The sequence below is a fragment of the Procambarus clarkii genome, chromosome 23, assembly GCF_040958095.1.
Source record: "Procambarus clarkii isolate CNS0578487 chromosome 23, FALCON_Pclarkii_2.0, whole genome shotgun sequence".
Lineage (NCBI taxonomy): Eukaryota > Metazoa > Arthropoda > Malacostraca > Decapoda > Cambaridae > Procambarus > Procambarus clarkii.
This window is the reverse complement of record NC_091172.1, coordinates 35,417,546-35,440,655: the sequence shown is the minus strand read 5'-3', so window position 1 is coordinate 35,440,655 and position 23,110 is coordinate 35,417,546. Positions and strand designations below refer to the sequence as shown.

General features: G+C 45.1%; 2 protein-coding genes and 1 non-coding gene across 5 annotated transcripts in view; 1 reads left to right on the top strand and 2 right to left on the bottom strand.

Moving 5' to 3' along the window:
- Window positions 1-15,624, top strand: part of LOC123763913 (uncharacterized) — a 144,361-nt gene extending 128,737 nt beyond the window's left edge. For 2 of the 3 annotated variants that reach the window (XM_069330176.1, XM_069330175.1), the window contains exons 19-21: window positions 2,446-2,669; window positions 11,831-11,914; window positions 12,146-15,624. In XM_069330176.1, the coding sequence (XP_069186277.1) occupies window positions 2,446-2,669; window positions 11,831-11,914; window positions 12,146-12,310 (473 nt within the window). In that variant the 3' untranslated portion in view covers window positions 12,311-15,624. The remainder of the gene's footprint in view (window positions 1-2,445; window positions 2,670-11,830; window positions 11,915-12,145) is intronic. The other variant, XM_069330178.1, reaches the window with a different exon arrangement.
- A 2,211-nt stretch (window positions 15,625-17,835) lies between these two features.
- LOC138367812 (uncharacterized) lies at window positions 17,836-18,483 on the bottom strand. Its single transcript, XM_069329787.1, has one exon. The coding sequence runs from the start codon at window positions 18,481-18,483 to the stop codon at window positions 17,836-17,838; it is 648 nt and encodes a 215-aa protein (XP_069185888.1).
- A 2,706-nt stretch (window positions 18,484-21,189) lies between these two features.
- On the bottom strand, window positions 21,190-21,261 carry TRNAE-UUC (transfer RNA glutamic acid (anticodon UUC)). The gene has a single exon. It is a non-coding gene; the product is annotated as a tRNA-Glu (tRNA).
- Window positions 21,262-23,110: the final 1,849 nt, after the last annotated feature.

The window sequence follows — 23,110 nt, the reverse complement described above, 5'->3', positions numbered from 1 at the left end:
TGTAGTGAACATGTGTCAAGGCCAGAGGGACCCTAAGCGCTGTAGTGAACATGTGTCGAGGCTAGAGGGACCCTAAGCGCTGTAGTGAACATGTGTCGAGGCTAGAGGGACCCTAAGCGCTGTAGTGAACATGTGTCGAGGCTAGAGGGACCCTAAGCGCTGTAGTGAACATGTGTCGAGGCTAGAGGGACCCTAAGCGCTGTAGTGAACATGTGTCGAGGCTAGAGGGACCCTAAGCGCTGTAGTGAACATGTGTCGAGGCTAGAGGGACCCTAAGCGCTGTAGTGAACATGTGTTGAGGCTAGAGGAACCCTAAGCGCTGTAGTGAACATGTGTCGAGGCTAGAGGGACCCTAAGCGCTGTAGTTAACATGTGTCGAGGCTAGAGGGACCCTAAGCGCTGTAGTGAACATGTGTCGAGGCCAGAGGGACCCTAAGCGCTGTAGTGAGCATATGTCGAGGCTAGAGGGCCCCCTAGGTGCTGTAGTGAAAATGTGTGTGACAAGGCCGGAGGGCCCCAAGGCGCTGTAGTGAACATGTGTTGAGGCCAGAGGGCCCCAAGGCGCTGTAGTGAACATGTGTCGAGGCTTAGGGCGCCTGACAGCTGAGTGGACACTGCTTCGGATTCGTAGTCCTGAGGTTCCGGGTTCGATTCCCGGTGGAGGTGGAGACTAATGGGCAAAATATTTCTTTCACCCTGATACCCCTGTTATTTAGCAGTAACTAAGGTACCTGGGAGTTAGACAGCTGCTACGGGCTGCTTCCTGGGGAGGGGGTGTAACAAAAAGGAAGCCTAGTCGAGAACTGGGCCGCGGGGACGCTAAGCCCCGAAATCATCTCAAGATAACCTCAAGATGATAACCCCCTAGGTGCTGTAGTGAACATGTGTCGAGGCCAGAGGGGCCCCTAGGCGTTGTAGTGAACATGTGTCGAAGCCAGAGGGCCCCTAAGCACTGTAGTGAACATGTGTTGAGGCCAGAGGGCCCTCTAGGTGCTGTAGTGAACATGTGTGTGTCAAGGCCAGAGGGCCCCTAGTCGTTGTAGTGAACATGTGTCAAGGCCAGAGGGCCCCTTGGCGTTGTAGTGAACATGTGTCAAGGCCAGAGGGCCCCTAGGCGTTGTAGTGAACATGTGTCAAGGCCAGAGGGTCCCAAGGCGTTGTAGTGAACATGTGTCAAGGCCAGAGGGCCCCTAGGCGTTGTAGTGAACATGTGTCAAGGCCAGAGGGCCCCTAGGCGCTGTAGTGAACATGTGTTGAGGCCAGAGGGCCCCCCTAGGTGCTGTAGTGAACATGTGTTGAGATCAGAGGGCCCCTAAGCGCTGTAGTGAACATGTGTGTGTGTCGAGGCCAGAGGACCCCTAAGCGCTGTAGTGAACATGTATCGAGGTCAGAGGGCCCCTAAGCGCTGTAGTGAACATGTGTGTGTGTCGAGGCCAGAGGGCCCCTAAGCGCTGTAGTGAACGTGTGTCGAGGCCAGAAGGCCCCCTAGGTGCTGTAGTGAATGGTGAGTGGAGGAGGAGAATAGAGACAACTGTGACGACCAGTGAAGAGGACTACGCTGTAGCGAAGATAGGTGAAGGGGACTGGACACTGTAGTAAAGATGAGTGGAGGAGAGGACTGGACACTGTCCTAAACTCATCTTTACTACGGTGTCCAGTCCCTTCCACTCATCTTTACAATAGTGTTCAGTCCCCTTCACGTATCTTCGCTACAGTATAGTCCTCTTCACTGATCGTCACTATACTGCGTATATTATCCACCTACGACTGGAAACCATAGTAAAGATGAGTGGTAGGGGTCTAGGCAGCTTGTGGTAATTATTTATTTATATTAGTACCTCTAGGAATCTACGTCTTTAAGGATCAACGAATTGTTTTCGTATATATATATATATATATATATATATATATATATATATATATATATATATATATATATATATATATATATATATATCTTTCCCTCTGCTCCTTCCTCATCACTATAATCCGTAGTTCACTACATTGTTACCTGTTGTAAGACTCGCTTGATGACGAGAGTCTTATGAATGTTACCTAGAGTTAAGCTGATTGATATTAGCTCTAGCAGTCCCTTGATCGGCTGTGTTTCTCACTTCCTGGTTAGTGGCTCTAAAGCTCTACATGACAGACAGCTTGTGCTTGTGCTTTTATCTCTCTCCATCCGCGGTAATGTTGTCTTAATTGATCTGACAGACCCCATCTCCTTATTAGTATTTGTTCACTTCACGGACTTTGGCTGTGATGTTTATTTTATTATTTGTGGTCGTTCTGTATTTTATTTTATACTTGATGCTCTGTTTTCTCTGTAATTTTCTTTCCTCAAAGATTCAATATACCTTTATTCTTTCTTGGATGCTTTAACTATCATATTTTTCATTCTTTAATGTCATCTTTGTGACTTACTTGCCTCTTCCGCCCTGACAGTTGGGTACCGAGGGAGGAAGAGGGCTCCTGTCACCAGCACCAACACCAAGCAGGTGTCGTTGCCCAGGATTGCTGGCACCTCCAACACCAGCAGCGGCGGCGGCGGCACCTTGGCGGGCTCTCCACGACCCGCTCACGACACCGTCCAGACCTGGAGCAAGCCGGGAGAACCCGTTGGCTTGAGGAACTACGACCCGAAGAAGCCTCTCACCGTCGAGCTCCAGGTTTGTTTATACGGCCGTCTTGGACGTGTCAGTACGGTGGGTCGGTTGGCGTTACAAGCGGTGTGAGTGACTGCTACTTCAGACTCTCGCACAAGCACGAGCGCGCGCACACACACAACACCTCAGGTACACACAACTATACATGGTGGCATTATGCTCCACAGTATGCCATCATAATGCCGCTACATTATAATGCTATTATGGTACACACCATTATATTATACGTCACCATGGTGGCGGAGATGGGGGTCCAATACGATGCTTTGAGAATTTCTTTGAGGATGGGATTGATTGTCGAGTTAATAATAGTTTATTACTCAGCACTTCTTCCTGAAATGATAGAGCTTTTAGTAACTATTTGGAATGTACCAATATGTAGTGATGGACCGCCAGTAAATCACGTTTTGTAGTATGTAATTTGTAGTTTTGTAGTTGTAATCACGTAAAGTTATGTCCGGGGGAGAGGAGAGTGTTATTAATTAATTAATTTTATACACTTAGGAAAAAATATAGCTGAAACCCAAACTTAAATATTCCAATGCTATATAGCACATATATGTACTATATTTGGCTTAAAACAGCGTATATTAGGCCTATGATTCTTAGGAGAGGTTAGATTAGATCTTATATTGATGATAATGTCAAAAGTTTCCAGTTTGTCTAATTTCCATAACACAAACATCCACTTTCTGGAGGTCCATAAGGGTACTTCCCACCAAATGTTACTATAAGAACACTTACTTTCTCTTAGCAAGCGGAGCTGTTGTAATTTGATACAATGTTGGAAGACTTTGTGAGGGTGTTTGTGGCAGATTATGTTCCTTCCTTTACGGTGCACAGTGTGGCTCCATGGTGTCATTGTACTCCACCATGGTGGCATTGTACCCCCCACCTCAGTACCACCCCAACATGGTGTCATTGTACTCCACCACCATACCCCACCATGGTGTCATTGTACCCCCCACCTCAGTACCACTACATGGTGTCATTGTACCCCACCACCATACCCCACCATAGTGTCATTGTACCCCCCCCCACCAGAGTACCCCATCATGGTGTCATTGTACTCAACCATGGTGGCATTGTACTCCACCATGGTGTCTTTGTACTCCACCATGGTGGCATTGTACCCCCACCTCAGTACCACAACATAGTGTCATTATACCCCACCATGGTGTCATTGTACCCCACCTCAGTACCCCACCATGGTGTCATTGTACTCCACCATGATGTCATTGTACCCCCACCTCAGTACCCCACCATGGTGTCATTGTACTCCACCATGGTGTCATTGTACCCCCACCTCAGTACCCCACCATGGTGTCATTGTACTCCACCATGGTGGCATTGTACCCCCACCTCAGTACCACAACATAGTGTCATTGTACCCCACCATGGTGTCATTGTACCCCCACCTCAGTACCCCACCATGGTGTCATTGTAACCCCACCTCAGTACCTCACTATGGTGTCATTGTTCCCCACCACCGTACACCATAATGGTGTCACTGTACCCCCACCACCGTACCACACCATGGTGTCATTGTACCCCACCACCGTACCCCAGTACACAGTACACAGTATGCTAGTGACATGCAACAAGTACGTGTTTGCACTGTTTGTAATGACCAACACCCAATTTTTTACACATTATCGTAATTTCACTGTTATCACTGTTAGCTGTGTATGTGTTACAACGACACTCTCACTGTTGTCACTGTAAGCTCTGAATGTGCTGGAAAGACACGAAGGTGCCAGAGAGCTATACACAGTGCTTCACTGCCCTCTGATACTAAGAATCTGGTGATATATCTTGAATTTTCTTATATTTGCTGGAAAACAATGAGGTTACTGTGAAGCGACTCATGCGAGCCCATTCCTGTGAGCCCACTCCTGTGAGCCTACTTTTGTGAGCCCACTCCTGTGAGCCCACTCCTGTGAGCCTACTTTTGTGAGCCCACTCCTGTGAGCCCACTTCTGTGAGCCTACTCTTGTGAGCCCACTCCTGTGAGCCCACTCCTGTGAGCCTACTCCTGTGAGCCCACTCCTGTGAACCTACTCCTGTGAGCCCACTCCTGTGAGCCCACTCCTTAAAACACTCTTGTGTTAGACACATTATGACGAAGGCCATAGAAGAGACGAGTGTTATTCGTTATAATTAAAAGCACAGTGATATTTTCCCTACTTTTTGACAACACACAGATGAACTTGTAAGCTGAGAAGGCGGCTGCTGGGGCTCGAACCCAGTCTTCAAGGTGCATGATATTAACACTGACAATGTTAAGCTTGTCAGTGAACGCTGGGTGTCGACCAGTACTGTAGTATCGTAGTTAACCTGATGGTACGCTATCATACTGCAACATGTTTTCTCTTTAGTAATAAATTATGTATAAACTTGCTGCTCCCGGCCACGCGTTGCTGTGGCTCAGAGTCACAGCAACCCTCCTCAGTCCCCTTGTCCTCCCTCGTCCCCTCGTCCTCTCAATCATTCTCCACTTCCCCATCCCCTTGTTCTCCCCACCATTCCCCCCTCCCTCGTCCCTGGTCCTCCCCCACCATTCCCCACTCCCCAGTCCCCTCGTCCTCCCCCACTCCCCTGTCCCCTCGTTCTTCCCGCCATTTCCCCTCCCTGTCCTCTCATTTTCCCCACCATTCCCCACTCCCTCGTCCGATGTGTTCCCAAATGATCTGATGTTCCCATCACTGAAAAAAAGAACAGTTAAAAAAACGAGATGAAAAACAATGAAAAAATGAAAAAATAAACTATATTCATGAAAAGAATGGTATGGTAAACAACACAGCTCAATTCCAACGTAATGCCACACAAAATAATTAAATCAAAATTAAAATAAATCGGAACCTATGAAAATTCAATTTATCAGGTGCAATCGAAAACATTGAAATGGAATCGTAACATATTTAGAATAGTGTGTGTTGCTATTACGAGCAACAGATGGCGCTGTTTAAAATAAAAATGTTTTTTTCCTGTCACACGTGAGGCATGTATATAGTAGGTATATAAAAACACACGCCTATTCGAATGCAACGTTGTGTCAAAATTTCAAAGCAATCGGTGAAGAACTTTCGGAGATTAGCAATATGAACAAGCGAACATTTAAATTTTTATTTATATACTAGCAGTACCCGGCCACGCGTTGCTGTGGCTCAGCAACGCATGTGCTTGCCTGAGCCACAGCAACCTTCCCTGTCTCCCAGTCCTCCCCACCATTCCCCCTCCGTCTGTGTGTCCTCCCCACCATCCCCCACCCCACCGTCCCCTTGTCCTCCTAAACATTCCCCACTCCACCGTCCCTTTGTCCCCTCCCCACCATCTCCCACTCCCCTGTCCCCTCGTTCTCCCCACCATCCCCCACTCTCGTGTCCACTTGTCCTCCCCACCATTTTCCATTCCCCTGTCTCCTTGTCCCCACCATCCCCAACTCCCTCATCTCCTCATCCTCTCCACTTTTACCCCCTCCCCTGTCCCCTCGTCCTCCCCCACCATTCCCTACTTCCGTCCCCTCGTCCTCTCCACCATTCCCTACTTCCTCATCTGATGCATTCCGAATTGATCTGATGTTCCCATAAAAAAATTGGGAACATCAAATGATCTGATGTTCTCATCACTGAAATATAAGAAAAAAAGTTAAAAAACAAAACGAAAAACAATGAAAAAAAGATAAACTATACTTACGAAATTGAACAGTATGGGTAAACAACACATCTCGATTCCAACACAATGTCACAAAAAATAATTAAATAAAAATTAAAATAAATTGAAATCTATTAAAATTCAGTTTATCAATGAAACTGGAAACATTGAAGTGGAATCATAACATATTTAGTATAGTATCTGTTGCTCTTATGTGCAACAGATGACACTGTTTTTCAAGAAAAGCATGTTTTACCTGTCACAGGTGTGGCATCTATACTTATACTATGAAATGAATGGTATGGTAAACAACACAGCTCAATTCCAATGCAATGTCACACAAAATTATTCAATCAAAATGAAAATAAATCGAAATCAATGAAAATTCAATTTATCAATGCAATCGGAAACATTGAAATGGAATCATAACATATTTAATATAGCGTGTGTTGCTATTACGTGCAACAGATGGCGCTGTTTTAAAAAAAAGTATGTTTTTACCTGTTACAGGTGTGGAATCTATATAGTAGGTATATAAAAACACGTGCATATTCGAATGAAACGTTGTGTCAAAATTTCAAAGCAATCGGTGAAGAATTTTAGGAGATTACAGCGTGTATGGCTCTTACGCCCAACAGATGGCGCTGTTATAAAAAACAAGTTTTTTCCTGTCACAGGTGAGTCATGTATATAGTAGGTATATAAAAACACACATACCTATTCGAATGCAACGTTGTGTCAAAATTTTAAAGCAATCAGTAAAGAGGATTCAAAGATTTCCCCTCACATGAAAAAACATTTGAAAAATAAAGCGTTTCTCCCCGTTACAGACGTGACATCTATAAAATTTTATACGTATATAAAATACATATATTAAAATTTATACGTATATAAAAATTTTATACATATATAAAAACCCTATTGGATGCGAATGGAACGTTAAGTTAAAATTTCAAAGTAATCGGGGAAAACTTTCGGAGATGAGCGATTTTGAACAAACGAACATTTACATTTTTATTTATATAGATAAATAACAATCTCAACTTCAGTAATTTTAATTAAATTTAGCGGAACTTCCAAAATGTAGATTCTGTGGTATATGAAATATGTGCCTTACACCTGGGACCTTTGCACACCTTCTAACCTGTGTCCCCCCCTCCCTCTCCAGCTCGTTGCTACCATGAGGGGGCTTGGTGGGCGACTGCCAGAGTCTGATGCTCCTTGGGGCGGTCCCCTGTCCTTTTTTAGCCTTGTGCTCCTGCTGCTGTCTTCACAAATTTTGCTGGATGCCTTTTCCTTTTCCTTTTTCTCCCCACCCCCTCTTCTCCTTTCTCATGCTGACCTTGTGCCTGTTTTGATCATTCTTTTGGTCTTCTTTTGTTTTGATGCCCGTGTGTTTGAGGAGGCATTCTCTTGCACCCGTAGAACTGTAGTACTCAACGTCTCGAGCGAGGGGAACATTTTATTGTCAATCCCCCTTTCGTTACTGAACCCGATCTCGATGGACTGATGGTTCTTAAGGTGGTGTATACTCACGACGCCCCCTATGAATGTTCCTCTAGTACCCTCTCAGGCTCATGGGGTGGGTGACCAAGCTCCCGAGTTGGACTGTATTGGAAGACCGGGGTCTGTAGCCCCCGCTGCATTGGGCCCCGACCTTGCTCCTCCTTTGACACTCCTGACTACTTCCCCTTGGCTCCCCTCCCTCCTCTGTGGTTGGGTCGAGCCATGAGCCCCCAGTGGTGGCCGCCTCGCCCCCTGGCACGGCTCAGTCTCTAGTTGTGACTACTGCACCTTTTAACCCTCTCTCTTTGGGGGTTCTCAACGCCGTCCCCGACATGGCTGCACTCGCTCGATTCCTTCCTGTACTGATGCGTATCAAGCCTGGTTTGGTCCCGCTTCGTAGGCCAAATCCTTTGATCTCCCTCTTGATTCTGCGCCTCCTGGCGATTTCTTCCTCCATAGGTACCTTGTTGATTCCATAGATGCCTCTGTTACTTTCCACCCCACCCGTCTTGGTTCACACGTCATTGCAGCTCCTTCTCAGGATGCAGCCTCCCGCTTGGCTGCCTTGTCCTGCCTTGGTGAGGCCCCTGTTCAGGTCTCCAAGAACGCTCGGTTGAATGACAGTGTTGGCACTGTTCTCCTCCAACCCCAGGTTGCTACCGGTGTTCGAAATCTCCAGGACTGCCACAAAGATATTCGTCTTATCCTTGATGCCCAGGGCCATTCTGTCCTCCAGATAGACTCGTTTACTTGTCCCCCTCGTGGTTATCACCGTCAACCCCTTCGGGTTGTGAAGATTACCTCTGATGGTAGGACCCTTCCGCCCTCTGTCATTCTTGCTGGTGCTAGGTGCTCTGTCCAGGAGTACATTCCCTCTCCTCGGCTCTGTAATAAGTGCTGGAGGTTTGGGCATGATGCCCTCCGATGCTCTGGAACTGTCTCCCCCTGTCCTTTGTGTGGGGGCGAAGGTCACTCTAAGTCGGAGTGCACTTCTTCCCAGGATCGCTGCCTAAATTGCGGTGAGGCCCATCCTACCTTCTCCCGTGCGTGTATACATTACAAGCTTGAGGCAGCCGTCCTCAACTTGAAGCACCGGGAGCGTTTGTCTCTTCCTGAGGCGAGGCGCCAAGTTCGCCGGCTCCCACCTTACGCTAACTTCCCTCATGCTCGCGTGTTGCGCTCTTCCTTTCCTCGTCCTTCTCAGACTCAAAACCGTTTCCAGGCCATGGACCCTGACCGCCCCCTTCCTCTGTTCCTTTGAGTTCTGTCCCGAAGGTTCCCCCACCTGGTCCTCTGTCTGGGGGTTCCCCTTCTTTCTGCCAGGTCTATCATGTCTCCTGTGTCTTCTTCCTCGTCTCCCTCCAATCCTCCTTCCCATCCTTCTCCTCAATCTATTGACTCTCCCAGCCGCCTGTCGGTGCAGGCTGATGTCCATCGCTCTCCCAACGGCCGTCGTGTTCTGCCTTGTTAGTGTTCCTCCTTGTTAGTGTTCTGCTTTGATAGTGTTCTACCTTGTTAGTGTTCTGCCTTGTTAGTGTTCTGCTTTGTTAGTGTTCTGCTTTGTTAGTGTTGTTAGTGTTCTGCCTTGTTAGTGTTCTGCTTTGTTAGTGTTGTTAGTGTTCTACCTTGTTAGTGTCCTACCTTGTTAGTGTTCTTCCTTGTTAGTGTCCTACCTTGTTAGTGTTCTGCCTTGTTAGTGTTCTTCCTTGTTAGTGTCCTACCTTGTTAGTGTTCTGCCTTGTTAGTGTTCTGCTTTGTTAGTGTTCTGCTTTGTTAGTGTTCTGCCTTGTTAGTGTTCTGCCTTGTTAGTGTTCTGCCTTGTTAGTGTTCTGCTTTGTTAGTGTTCTGCTTTGTTAGTGTTCTGCCTTGTTAGTGTTCTGCCTTGTTAGTGTTCTGCCTTGTTAGTGTTCTGCTTTGTTAGTGTTCTGCTTTGTTAGTGTTCTGCTTTGTTAGTGTTCTGCTTTGTTAGTGTTCTGCCTTGTTAGTGTTCTGCCTTGTTAGTGTTCTACCTTGTTAGTGTTCTGCTTTGTTAGTGTTCTGCCTTGTTAGTGTTCTGCCTTGTTAGTGTTCTACCTTGTTAGTGTTCTGCTTTGTTAGTGTTCTGCTTTGTTAGTGTTCTGCCTTGTTAGTGTTCTGCCTTGTTAGTGTTCTGCCTTGTTAGTGTTCTGCTTTGTTAGTGTTCTACCTTGTTAGTGTTCTGCCTTGTTAGTGTTCTGACTTGTTAGTGTTCTGCCTTGTTAGTGTTCTGCCTTGTTAGTGTTCTGCTTTGTTAGTGTTCTACCTTGTTAGTGTTCTGCCTTGTTAGTGTTCTACCTTGTTAGTGTTCTGCCTTGTTAGTGTTCTGACTTGTTAGTGTTCTGCCTTGTTAGTGTTCTGCCTTGTTAGTGTTCTGCCTTGTTAGTGTTCTGCCTTGTTAGTGTTCTGCCTTGTTAGTGTTCTGTTTTGTTAGTGTTGTTAGTGTTCTGCCTTGTTAGTGTTCTGCTTTGTTAGTGTTCTGCCTTGTTAGTGTTCTGCCTTGTTAGTGTTGTTAGTGTTCTGCCTTGTTAGTGTTCTGCCTTGTTAGCGTTCTGCTTTGTTAGTGTTCTGCCTTGTTAGTGTTCTGCCTTGTTAGTGTTCTGCTTTGTTAGTGTTGTTAGTGTTCTGCCTTGTTAGTGTTCTGCCTTGTTAGTGTTCTGCCTTGTTAGTGTTCTACCTTGTTAGTGTTCTGGCTTGTTAGTGTTCTGCCTTGTTAGTGTTCTGCTTTGTTAGTGTTCTGCCTTGTTAGTGTTCTGCCTTGTTAGTGTTCTGCCTTGTTAGTGTTCTGCCTTGTTAGTGTTGTTAGTGTTCTTCCTTGTTAGTGTTCTGCCTTATTAGTGATCTGCCTTGTTAGTGTTCTGCTTTGTTAGTGTTCTGCCTTGTTAGTGTTGTTAGTGTTCTACCTTGTTAGTGTTCTGCCTTGTTAGTGTTCTGCTTTGTTAGTGTTGTTAGTGTTCTGCCTTGTTAGTGTTCTGCCTTGTTAGTGTTCTGCTTTGTTAGTGTTCTGCCTTGTTAGTGTTCTGCCTTGTTAGTGTTCTACCTTGTTAGTGTTCTGCCTTGTTAGTGTTCTGCCTTGTTAGTGTTCTGCCTTGTTAGTGTTCTGCCTTGTTAGTGTTGTTAGTGTTCTGCCTTGTTAGTGTTGTTAGTGTTCTTCCTTGTTAGTGTTCTGCTTTGTTAGTGTTGTTAGTGTTCTGCCTTGTTAGTGTTCTGCTTTGTTAGTGTTGTTAGTGTTCTACCTTGTTAGTGTCCTACCTTGTTAGTGTTCTGCCTTGTTAGTTTTCTGCCTTGTTAGTGTTCTGCCATATTAGTGTTCTGCCTTGTTAGTGTTGTTAGTGTTCTTCCTTGTTAGTGTTCTGCCTTGTTAGTTTTCTGACTTGTTAGTGTCCTGCCTTGTTAGTGTTGTTAGTGTTCTGCCTTGTTAGTGTTCTGCCTTGTTAGTTTTCTGACGTGTTAGTGTCCTGCGTTGTTAGTGTTGTTAGTGTTCTGCCTTGTTAGTGTTCTGCCTTGTTAGTTTTCTGACGTGTTAGTGTCCTGCGTTGTTAGTGTGTGCCTGTTACTTGTTAGCATATGCCCTTATATGTTAGTGTTACGTTGATGTATGTCATTGGTAACGTATGCCCTTTCTTGTAAGTGTATGTCCTTGTTTATATTGTGTCTTATTATTGTCTTGTCGGCAACTTGTAATAATAGTTGTCTCGCTTGTAGGCCTCTACTTTGTACAATATAGTTATTAGTGCCTTAGAGCTCTGGCTGAGTAGGTTGTGGCGGGAGAAGTAGTGTGTTGTGGTTGTGGGCAGGTGTGCTGGTATGTAGCACATGACTCAGTAGTGGTGGCGGGTAGAGGTAACTACCCCCTGGTGCCTCGTAGTAACCTCTATTCTGGTAGTGGAAATTAGTGGGTAGTGGCGACTGCTCCGAGCACACATATAGCGCGGTAAGCGTGGCTGCGGCCTGTGTAACGCCCGTCTCCCTCCCTACCCCCTGGACAGCACGGCCTGGCGCGTCAGCAGATCATCCTCCCGACGGAGACCCTCGACAAGAACAAGAAGTATCACCTCACCTTCAGCATCAAGGTCTGTTTCTCCTCCTACCTTTTCAGTGAGGTATTTCTTGCCTTTGCAATTTATTTCTCTATATTTAATACCTGGCATGTTTTGCTGCATCCCATAAGGCAAATGTTATGATCATTTTATCTGCCTGTAATATTGCACGGTTGCATGTTAGTGTGTGGTAATATTCTCTGGCTTTTATATGCTGGGGACCCGAGGTGCTGTGCCTGACTGGGGTTCTGTTGCTCTTTCCAGCCTTCCACACCCGTGCCAGGGCAACAGCAGTCAACGAGAGAGAGCGTCACTGGGTCCCCGGAGCGTTCAGCCTCCGCCCCAGAGACACTCAACTCTGAGGGAACGGCTGAAGAGCCTCGCCAGGAGCTTCACTCAGCTCCGCCTGAGGGCAGGACTGAACCCTGAACCACCCCGAGGACGACACCAGGCCCATCACTCACCGAACCGCAGCTTGAAGCAGAGGAAGGACGCAACCTAATGGTTGAACCCCCTGAGGTCTAAACCCCTAATGGTTGAAATCTGAGGTCTGAGATACACCAATGAACCTCCAGATTCCCGCCAGGTGCTCGACTCGTAAAAGCTCGACTAAATTATCAGCAATAAGTCAGAGTCAATACCTGAACCTTCTCTAGAAAGGTCGAACTTACACCTTAATCAGACAAGGAAGCTTTTAATAAATCAGCATGAACTCGTGGGTTAACCAATTCACTTCATTCAATTTGACGAGGTGAATTTCGTGTAGTTCAGAAGACTATGCCTGGGATCGTAAACAAGAAGCGAGAAGTCACAGTAAATAAGTTCAATCGTTATTATCACAGGTTGCATATATTATTTCGTTTTATCAGGGACAGGAAGCCTGGTTTATATGAAAGGAATCTCTCTAAATGGGAGAAGATGTTGCGCTGAACATCTCCAAACAAACCAAACCAAATCACACAACAAACCCAAAGATCAAGTGTCATATTTGTCTATTTGTATTTTTTGACAAGTCCGTTTTCGAACTAAACAATTTAATCCAAACAAACTCATTAAAGAAAAAACGAAATATGAAAATTAGAAAAACCATTAATAAAATTCAAAACCAAACTTAACATAGCATGAGCTAGGCCTAACATAACCCAACCTAAGACTGTAATGTAAGTCTTGATAATGTTACATTTGAGCAAGTTACGTTAGCGTAGAGTTGGTGTTCATATTTTTCCCCATCCTGATTCTTCAAAGGTCGTAGAGCGACGGCCTCGCTTCATGCAGGTCGGCGTTCAATCCCCCGACTGTCCAAGTGGTTGGACACCATTCCTTTCCCCCGTCCCATCCTAAATCATTATCCTGACCCCTTCCAAGTGCTATATAGTCGTAATGGCTTGGCGCTTTCTCCTTCTTCCTTCTACAAAGGTGGCTGTTTCAGATTCCCAGTTTAATGTGTTACACATATTTATTTTATTACTATATTATTGAGCTCGAAATTTGACTTTTCAATATGTACATACAGACACAGCACTGTCTTGGGGATGTGTTGTAGTTAAGAGTTAATAATCAACGACTCGAGACAACAAGTCAATGAGGTGAAGTCGCTGTCTTAATGACCAAGTCTTCGCACTCCGCACTTGGAGATCACACTCCCTGAAGACATCACACGCCCTGAAGACATCACACGCCCTGAAGACATCACACGCCCTGAAGACATCACACGCCCTGAAGACATCACACGCCCTGAAGACATCACACGCCCTGAAGACATCACACGCCCTGAAGACAAAACATCATATACTAAAGAAATTAGTATTGAAAGAGAGCGGGAGTTTGGTACCCATGTAACAGTCAATATCTGTGACACAACATGAGGCTGTAACAGTGCCTGTGGCACCATGTAACACAGCTAATATTTGTGACAGTGTTTTACATGTCAACGTAATTATACGAGTTTTATGTCATTTTTAACTTCTCACCTGTAAAAACATTTAACTTTATGTAATTATAAATTGAGTTTCAATGTGCTAACATGACTGACATTGCTACCACATGAAAATTTATTTCTATCGGTGTTTACGAATGTGTTGTATAAAAGCCTCAACGTGTAGCACACACACGGAGGTAATAACGCACTTAGTACTCTTGGTGTTTAAATAATTCATATTCAATATAATTAACTTTCGTTTTCATTTAATAAAATTTTTAATATAGACTTGAGGAGAGACATTCATGGGTGACCTGAGGCTACAACACACTCGCTCGGGTAACTGTGTATGTTGCTCCTTGGTGTTGTATATGTGGTGTCCTCGGGTACAGTCTTTGTACTGCCTTAGTCTTTATTGATGAGCAGATAACCATTGTTTGTTATCTTGATCCAAGTACCAGGGGTCTCTGTTGACAAGTGAACATCCTCTGTCAAAAAGATCTAAAAAGAAACAACGTACTTTGATACTGATATCTTCCTTACAGCAGACATATCAATGGATAAGATGGCGTTTCTAATTTATGAGTGTGAGAGGAGTCCCGTTAAGAGAGCACAATTGTGTAGTGTGTTTCAGATCACGGACTTCATGAGCAACAAGAGCTAAGGAAATCTCATGGCTCTCTATTATCGAATTTGTTACACTTATTTTTAGTTCCAGGCTCTTTATTTAAGAAGACTTTTTATCTTGTTTATTCACGAGTACATTTATATATCTCATTTATTTATTAATGTCATTTATTGTCACTGAAGAACTACGAACGTGAGATGTGTACATTCTAATCTTCGGGACTTTCGACTGGTCAACTTCTGACGGCTGCTCTGTGTATCTGACCAATACCGTCTACATCTGGCAACTGCTGTATACACCTGGCTATTGCTGTGGACTGCTGAACATAGCCTGCTGCTAGCTGCTATGTTCACCTAACTGCTGATGTGTGTACATCAGGCTGCTGCTGCTGCTATGTTCACCTAACTGCTGATGCGTGTACATCAGGCTGCTGCTGCTGCTGTGTACACATAAATAAAACTATGTACACCTGACTGCTACAACCCGAATTTCCTCTTCAAACTTCCTGACATCGATAAATTTGTAAAAAAAGAAATCAAAATCTCTTGTAACCGTTGAATTAATACCGCTGCTATCGTGAGTGTGTCAAAACCACTTGAAGTATTAAAGCCTTCGAATGTCTGGCTGCGACAAATTTCCAAGTCTCAGCAGTTTTTCTTAGTTATCCCTCTAAGATGCGTCGACAGAAAATGAGTGCAATATCTCATTTCGTACAATGGATGTTAACTCAGAAGCGTGTGAGATTTGTTCAGTACTTACATTCGTACGTTCCTAAGTGTAATGCAGATCGAGGTTCACATCCACACGAGGGTGTGGCTCGAAGTACGTCAAACTTGACGTGTAGAAGCGATTTGGACAGACATGTGTTCATTCCATGTGTCCTTCCATAAGGATAAAGGGCATTTTTCAGGTGGTTGTTAGTGCTCTCTTTATAGGTAAAACTGGTTCCTTTTGGGTAGGAGGTTATTCCAAGACCGAAGAGTGTTCAGAAAGTAAGGAAGCTTCTTGGCGGGTGAGGACACTTCCCCATGGGTAAGGATGTTCTCCCCAAGGCGTAAGAATTGACCCTCTGGTTATGAAGGCTTTCACCCTTCACCCGTAGGTAATCTCTTCTTAATGTTTTTATGACTCATGTGAGTCTCATTATATATTAAACAGATATAAAAATATATATATATATAAAGTTCTGATACAAAATGGTTTAATTTCCCTTAACATTGCTGTTGTAGTACATAAATACATATGAGACTAGTTCACACTAGGTGAACTTTGCCCACTAAATAGAGTGAACCCACTCTAGAGTTTCGCTGGTGAAGGTGTCATGGTACTTTGCACGCCACGGGGCAACTGAGGCTCGAACCCTGGTCGGGTCACAGAGTTCTTAAGTGACATATAAGGACTATATACAACTTTATTATGGTGTGTAACCTAAGCCACTCCTGATGCTGGCTATCTTGAAAGTGCATCTGCTATTATATTTAATTTACCAGCGACATGGATAGTGCTACAGAGCCTTCCCGGCCTGGTGCCTTCTTTTGATAATTATTTACTTACCAGCGACATGTATGATGATTAGGTTATACTCCTGCAGCAGCAATAACCAACTTAATATCCTCTGGTTCGAGTTTTTCAGGTGAGTAATAAAAGTGAGTGTTAGGGTCACTATGAACATGGACAGTATTGCCTGACACATAAACACCAAATGTATTCACCGCCAACAACAATGTTAGAGCTTCCTTCTCTTCTGTTCTATAATTTCTTTGACTGTGAATTACTCTGAATAGTAATGCATTGGGTGGTCAATACCATCATTTCCTTCCTGCATCAGGACAGCACCAAGTCCCGAGTCCGAAGCATCTATATACAGTTTAAATGGCTTGGCATACTCGGGGCTGCTAATACCGGGGCAGATGACATCATTCTTTTCACTTTAGTAAATCCATCCTAGCATTCCTGAGACCATTTAAACTTTACATTCATATATAGCAAATTTGCAAGGGAGCTGCAAAATTTCAACAGAACTTTCTATAATAAACACATATACATATATATTTTCGATTTTTTTTTCTTTCTGGTCAAGGGAGCCGGTCGGCCGAGCGGACAACACCTTGGACTTGTGATCCTGTCGTCCCGGGTCCGATCCCGGACGCCGGCGAGAAACAATGGGCAGAGTTTCTTTCACCCTATGCCCCTGTAATCTAGCAGTAAAATAGGTACCTGGGTGTTAGTCAGCTGTCGCGGGCTGCTTCCTGGGGGTGGAGGCCTGGTCGCGGACCGGGCCGCGAGGACACTAAAGCCCCGAAATTATCTCAAGATAACCTCAAGATGGTAGTTTACAATATCCTTTATTTTATCCATGAGTGGTAGGACCTTTCAATTTACTACTTCATAACTTAAATAACATAATAGTTGCTTTGGCAAATGTACACTTTTTGCAAATATACGGTCATATTGGCTTCCTTTAAACATTTCAATGGTTTCGTTAACTGCTTTAGGTTGTCTTCTAAATTATTATGTTACAATATCGTCCAAGTACGAAATGTGGTATCAACACTATGTTGATGAGAGGATCAAAAGTAGCTGGAACATTATTTAAACAAAAAGGCCTGACTAAGAAATCGAACAATCCATCTAGAGCTACAAATCAAATATTTTCTGCAATCTTGGGGTTAGGGTAATTTGCAAACATCCTTCGGACAAATCTGGTTTTGTTACATATTTGACCAACACTGTCTATGAAGTCTTCTAAATACGAGAAGGGAAAATGATCATCAAGAGTTATTACATTTAGTCTGGGGTAATGTTCACACACCCGGTGAGTTCCATCGGGCTTTGGCATTAAGATACAAGACCGCCACTACTTGGTCTTACCAGTCCATGTTGGAGCATGAAGCCAACTTTCTTTTGGGATTTTTACCAACTTTGTTGTGTTGACTCGATACTGGTATGACCTGAGAGGTTGGCTGGTTCAACAATCAACAATCTCCCACAATCGAGAACTCCGGGTTCAAATCCCGGGTGGGTCTGAAATGGTTGGGAGCGTTTCCAATCACCTAATGCTCCTGTCCACCTAGCAGTAAATAGATACCCTAGGAGTTAGTCAGCTTGTTGTGGTGTTGCATCCTGGAGAAGGCCAGTAATTCAACCCTGGGGAAGGGGACCTCGATATAAGCCTATATATACTATATGTATAAATTGGCTTTCTGTTCCCCGACACAATGAATTATAATTATTAGACAGGTTAGTAAAGTCAATATCCCCACTACCTTCGTGCACACGCCTTACACTAAGCGCCTTGGTGATACTGATGTCTCTTTTTCTAAAATATTTTCAGCCTATTAACATGCACAACATGGTTTCTTTCTCTTAAGTTCAGGTGTTTTACTTACATGGCGGGACTCTGCTTCTTTACCAGCAGGTGTGGACCGCTGAGCCTGTGTTGATGAGGGAGGTGGTCGCCCCCTGAGTGAGGGAGGTGGTCGCCCCCTGAGTGAGGGAGGTGGTCGCCCCCTGAGTGAGGGAGGTGGTCGCCCCCTGAGTGAGGGAGGTGGTCGCCCCCTGAGTGAGGGAGGTGGTCGCCCCCTGAGTGAGGGAGGTGGTCGCCCCCTGAGTGAGGGAGGTGGTCGCCCCCTGAGTGAGGGAGGTGGTCGCCCCCTGAGTGAGGGAGGTGGTCGCCCCCTGAGTGAGGGAGGTGGTCGCCCCCTGAGTGAGGGAGGTGGTCGCCCCCTGAGTGAGGGAGGTGGTCGCCCCCTGAGTGAGGGAGGTGGTCGCCCCTTGAGTGAGGGAGGTGGTCGCCCCCTGAGTGAGGGAGGTGGTCGCCCCCTGAGTGAGGGAGGTGGTCGCCCCCTGAGTGAGGGAGGTGGTCGCCCCCTGAGTGAGGGAGGTGGTCGCCCCCTGAGTGAGGGAGGTGGTCGCCCCCTGAGTGAGGGAGGTGGTCGCCCCCTGAGTGAGGGAGGTGGTCGCCACACTATGAATATCTAAAACATTATTCTGAAATGCTATTCTGTAACGTAATTGAGAGTGACTGCTCGGAGTGGAAGTTTTACATTGAGTCATTTTATATGGAAATTTGACACTAATGTAAAACAGAGATTTTTCACATTTTCCAAACTGACCGACAGTGTTGTGTGGAAGTAATAAAGTTCACCTCCATAGTTGTGTTGTGTTCATTAACGTGTTCACAGCCATAGTTGTGTTGTGTTCACCACAATAAAAGTGGTCCCTTGTGGAAGTTGTGTGATGGATTAAGATCTAGATCCCAATGATCTTTAAGCTGAAATAACTAAAATGAGTTAATTGGAATCTGTTTTCACGTGCCTTTCAGCCTTTCAGCATACCTGTTAACACTTCCGTACCTGCAAACAACGGTGAGTCTGACATCATCATCAGGTGGGAATGCGGAGTAATTGTGTAAATGTATTCAGTGTTTTCACAAGTATTTCAAACAGCCGGTCAGTTCCCTCAGTGGACGAGGGAACGCACTCTCTTGGCCCCAGGGGGGGGGAGGGGGGAGAGAAGATGTTGCGGTAGGGAGGAATAAAACCAGAGATATTGTCAAAGGTAAAGTTGAGGGGATGGTAAAGGGGGATTCTTTAGTGTAAAGCTTCTGGGCGAAGATAATAGGTTGCAGTAAAACCTCTCGTTATAGAGCTCTCAGGTTGAAGAGAGATAAGGAAATTGCCTTAAGGTAAGGAAATTGAAATAAGCTAACTAAGGTGCTAATGAGGAATCTATCATTCAGAACAGATTCTTTGAGACTGTGTTTCCTTAATACGACGCCATCACAGCCAGGACATGGTCGTTATAACAAGGTTGATGGGGTGTAGAACGGACCTTTAAAGACCTCTCAAGCAGAGTAGCGTGACACGATGAGTGGCGCTGTCCAATAAACTCGCCCCTCGGGGCAAAATTAAAAAAAATGATAATGTTTAAGTCAGTGTCAGTGTGGTCGTGTTTATGGATCTTGACCTCCTCATTAGATAAGAAGGAACTTATTAAGACAGAGACACAACACAGATGGGACAACGCTGGCCTGAATGACAGATGGTGCGGGATGAGGATGGGTTAGTCTGGGACAGATGGGACAAGGGTGAACCTGTGTGGAACAGATGGGACACATTCGGAACAAATGAAGACCTCGAGGTAGCTCTTTCACTCTGTCGTTTGATGGAGGGATTAGTGCTGGTGGGAGGCATTAAAGGCAGGTCCTCGTCCCTGCGACCCCTCCTCCTGGCCCCGTCCCCTTGCCCACCTATACTCCTAGCCTAATCCCTCCCTTGTATCCCCCTCATACCCCTTGTCCCACTGGCGTAGCGCCCTGAGAGCGAGGCAAGATACCATCGCCGGGCCATTGACGAGCCCGCCCGTGGACGCGGAAATTGTCCGCCTCTCTTCAATTGCTTGTCCGAGGCAGTGGCGAGTAGGAAAATATTTTTATTTCTAGGCATACGGGCGACATTTCCGTGTTATGAAAGCAGAATATGGTCCTCTGTGACATGGGAGAAGAGTATGAGCTGGTCGAAGGACACAATGGCGGCAGCTTTGATGAGAGAGATAGTGAGGTTCTTGATGACAGGACGGCAGTGATAGGGGGAAGCAAAAGGATTTAGATTAATCTAGAGTGAAAAAAATAGTTTGCCGTGTTTCCCATGATGGCGGGAGAGAGCGCGGAGGCTGCCGATGTTATCTAGTGCTGCAGGAGCTGCGAGGGGAGACGAGCCTTGATTACTCATCAGGCAACTCTTACATTTTCACAGTAACACGTATTCGCGAATAAGTATATTGCGTTTTGAAGTCGAAATCCCCAACGGACAAAATATGATGTACTATAGATCATAGCGGCTCACAAACATTTACGTTTTCCATGCGTGGATTGCTGGGTTAAGTTAGCTTGAGTAAGGTCAGGTTCGCCTGATTTAGTACACCATTTTCTCTCCGTTGTGGCACCTGGAGAGGAGTATAGTGTATATGGGGGGAACTATTACAGTTTCTTGGGCTGTCGCTCAACAATAAGCGGGATGTGCTCACGTAGGTCAGTACACGTTGCAAAATGGCGGTACAATCTACTGGTTACTTGATTTTCTTAATGAAAATCATGATATTCAACTGTTATCTGTGTGTGTTTACCTATCAGTACATACCTATCAGTGACAATGGGGAAGATAAGTCTATCTCTTTATGTCCTTGAAACAATAAACTTGAAATTTGTCCTTGAAACATGTGGAACAAGGACGCCTGCTGTCCTTGTTGTGCTTGGTGGCTTATATCGTAACTCTCCAGCTCGTGTTGGAGATCTTTTGTGGATTCTGACCTTAAAGTTGATCTAAAATAAAGATTGAACTAAAATAAATTATGGAAGGCACTTCCATAACTTATTTTAGTTCAACCCGCAGAGGATAAGAGTACTCATATAGTTGTGCTTGCTTGGGTTGAGCTTTAGCTCCTTGGTCCCGCCTCTCAACTGTCAATCAACTGGTGTACAGATTCCTGAGCCTACTGTGCTCTATCATATCTACATTTGAAACTGTGTATGGAGTCAGCCTCCACCACATCACTTCCTAATGCATTCCAATGAAGTTAATTAATAATAATAATAATAATAATAATAATTTTTATTTAGGTAAAGGTACATACATAAAGAGATTTAACAAAGTTTGTTGACTTTATATATTCAACGTCGATTCTTTATAGATTCAAATTCAACGTCGTTTGTATTTGTTACTGAATTCGTATGAGGTTACACCCAAAGGAACGAAAAAATTCTTCCCATGCCGGGAATCGAACCCGGGCCTCCTGGGTGAAAGCCAGGTATCCTAGCCACTAGACCACATGGGAGTTATATATTTTGGTGTGTGTGTGTAGATTTATTATTTTATTTACCATTTGTGTCTGCAGAATATAGCTATTTGCTCTTGGCCCCGGCTTTCTATCCAATCAATTTTGTCTCTATTATTATCTGCATTCAGAATTTTAAAAGCAGATATAAGGGCAATAGATCTGGAATCATTGCATTAGACAACTGGAAGTTAGAGAGGCGGGTTCCAAGAACTCAGTCCAGCAGGCACAAACAGGTGAGTAAAAATCATTCTCTCCCTGTTCATTAGCGAACATTCACATTATATGTATAATTGTCAGCTGTAGTTAGGGGTGCATGTATTTACCTGTAGACCGCAACCGACAGCCGACAGAGAGCCGACAAGGAGCCGGTCGGTTGAGCGGACAGCACGCTGGACTTGTGATCCTGTGGTCCTGGGTTTGATCCCAGGCGCCGGCGAGAAACAATGGGCAGAGTTTCTTTAAACCTATGTCCCTGTTACCTAGCAGTAAAATAGGTACCTGGGTGTTAGTCAGCTGTCACGGGCTGCTTCCTGGGGGTGGTGGCCTGGTAGAGGACCGGGCCGCGGGAACACTAAAGCCCCGAAATCATCTCAAGATAACCTGACAGCCGGGATATACCTTGTGGCAGCCCCACAAGAAGTGGTCTGCTCTCACACGGGAGTCGCCAAACTTCTCTGGAATCCCGACTTGAGTTGAAGCCACTGTGGCTCCATCCCTAACCATCAACAGCCTTGTCTGGTGCCTGCATCGGGGCTCTTATTGAATAATCCGACGGTTGCCTTCGTCCGCACTAGTTTATGTGCTCCACACCAAGTGATCCACGAGTCTATTATTGTCTTATCAAGTGAAGCCCAGCATCAATCTCCAGGTCTAGAACCGTTTTTTTACAGCTCAAGCACCAATCTGGAGATCTTGAACGACCTCAGTGCTGTCGGCCCGCAGGTGGTCCTCGATGTTACGAAATTATCCGTTGTATTAAACATTTAGAGGCGGGGGCTCAGACGGCGGTGATGGGCCCTCCGTCGTGTGCTCATCATCTGCCTTACCGTCTACTACACCCGTCATTACTCTTGTACAGTGTGTGCACACGTGTCTTTATTTATTATTTGTATCTGCACAATCAAGCTATTAGCTCTTGCACCACGCCTTTCTAACCAATCTTTTTTTTCTATTATATCTACTACATATTTTTTTCAACACAGTCACACACATCCCCAAGAAGCAGCCCATAGCAGCTGTATAATTCCCAGGTACATATTTACTGCTAGGTGAACAGATGCATCAGAGTGAAGGAAACTCTGCCTATTTGGTTCCGCCTCCGTTGGGAATCGAACCCGGGCCATAAGGACTACGACCCGAGCGCTATCCACTCAGCCGCGAGACCTTACGAATGCTCTTAGACGCAATGGCTCATATATAAGATCTTTATATATAGCTTTATATGATCAATTCTGAGATTTATTTGTCTCATAATTTCCATGTAAGCCTCTGCTTCTTTTTCTACTTTGTCAGTTTCCTTTAGAGTTGTGTCTTTATCATAAGCCCTTTACTCTTCCAGTGTGGATTTTCCAGTTCCTTCAAACTTTCCCCGGAGTTCAAGCCCTTCAGGTCAGTAACAATCCTTCTTACATATCTCTGGAATTTTCCTTGCTAACATTATATTTTTTTAAGTGAAGATTTCGTGTAGGGTGCTGCACATTGACAAGTTGGTAACACATAGGTTGTACATAAGTACCAGGAGGTTCCGGTGTTTTTGGCCAGTATGACAGATGCTGCTGACAGTTTTCTGCAAAGGTGAGCTTCTAGCATTAGCACTGGTGTCATGTCACTGTCACGAGGTGTCATG

What these genes read in the sequence shown, in the direction of transcription:
- LOC138367812 (XM_069329787.1), bottom strand. Translation starts at nt 18,483, where the DNA reads ATGACTCAATGTAAAACTTCCACTCCGAGCAGTCACTCTCAATTACGT.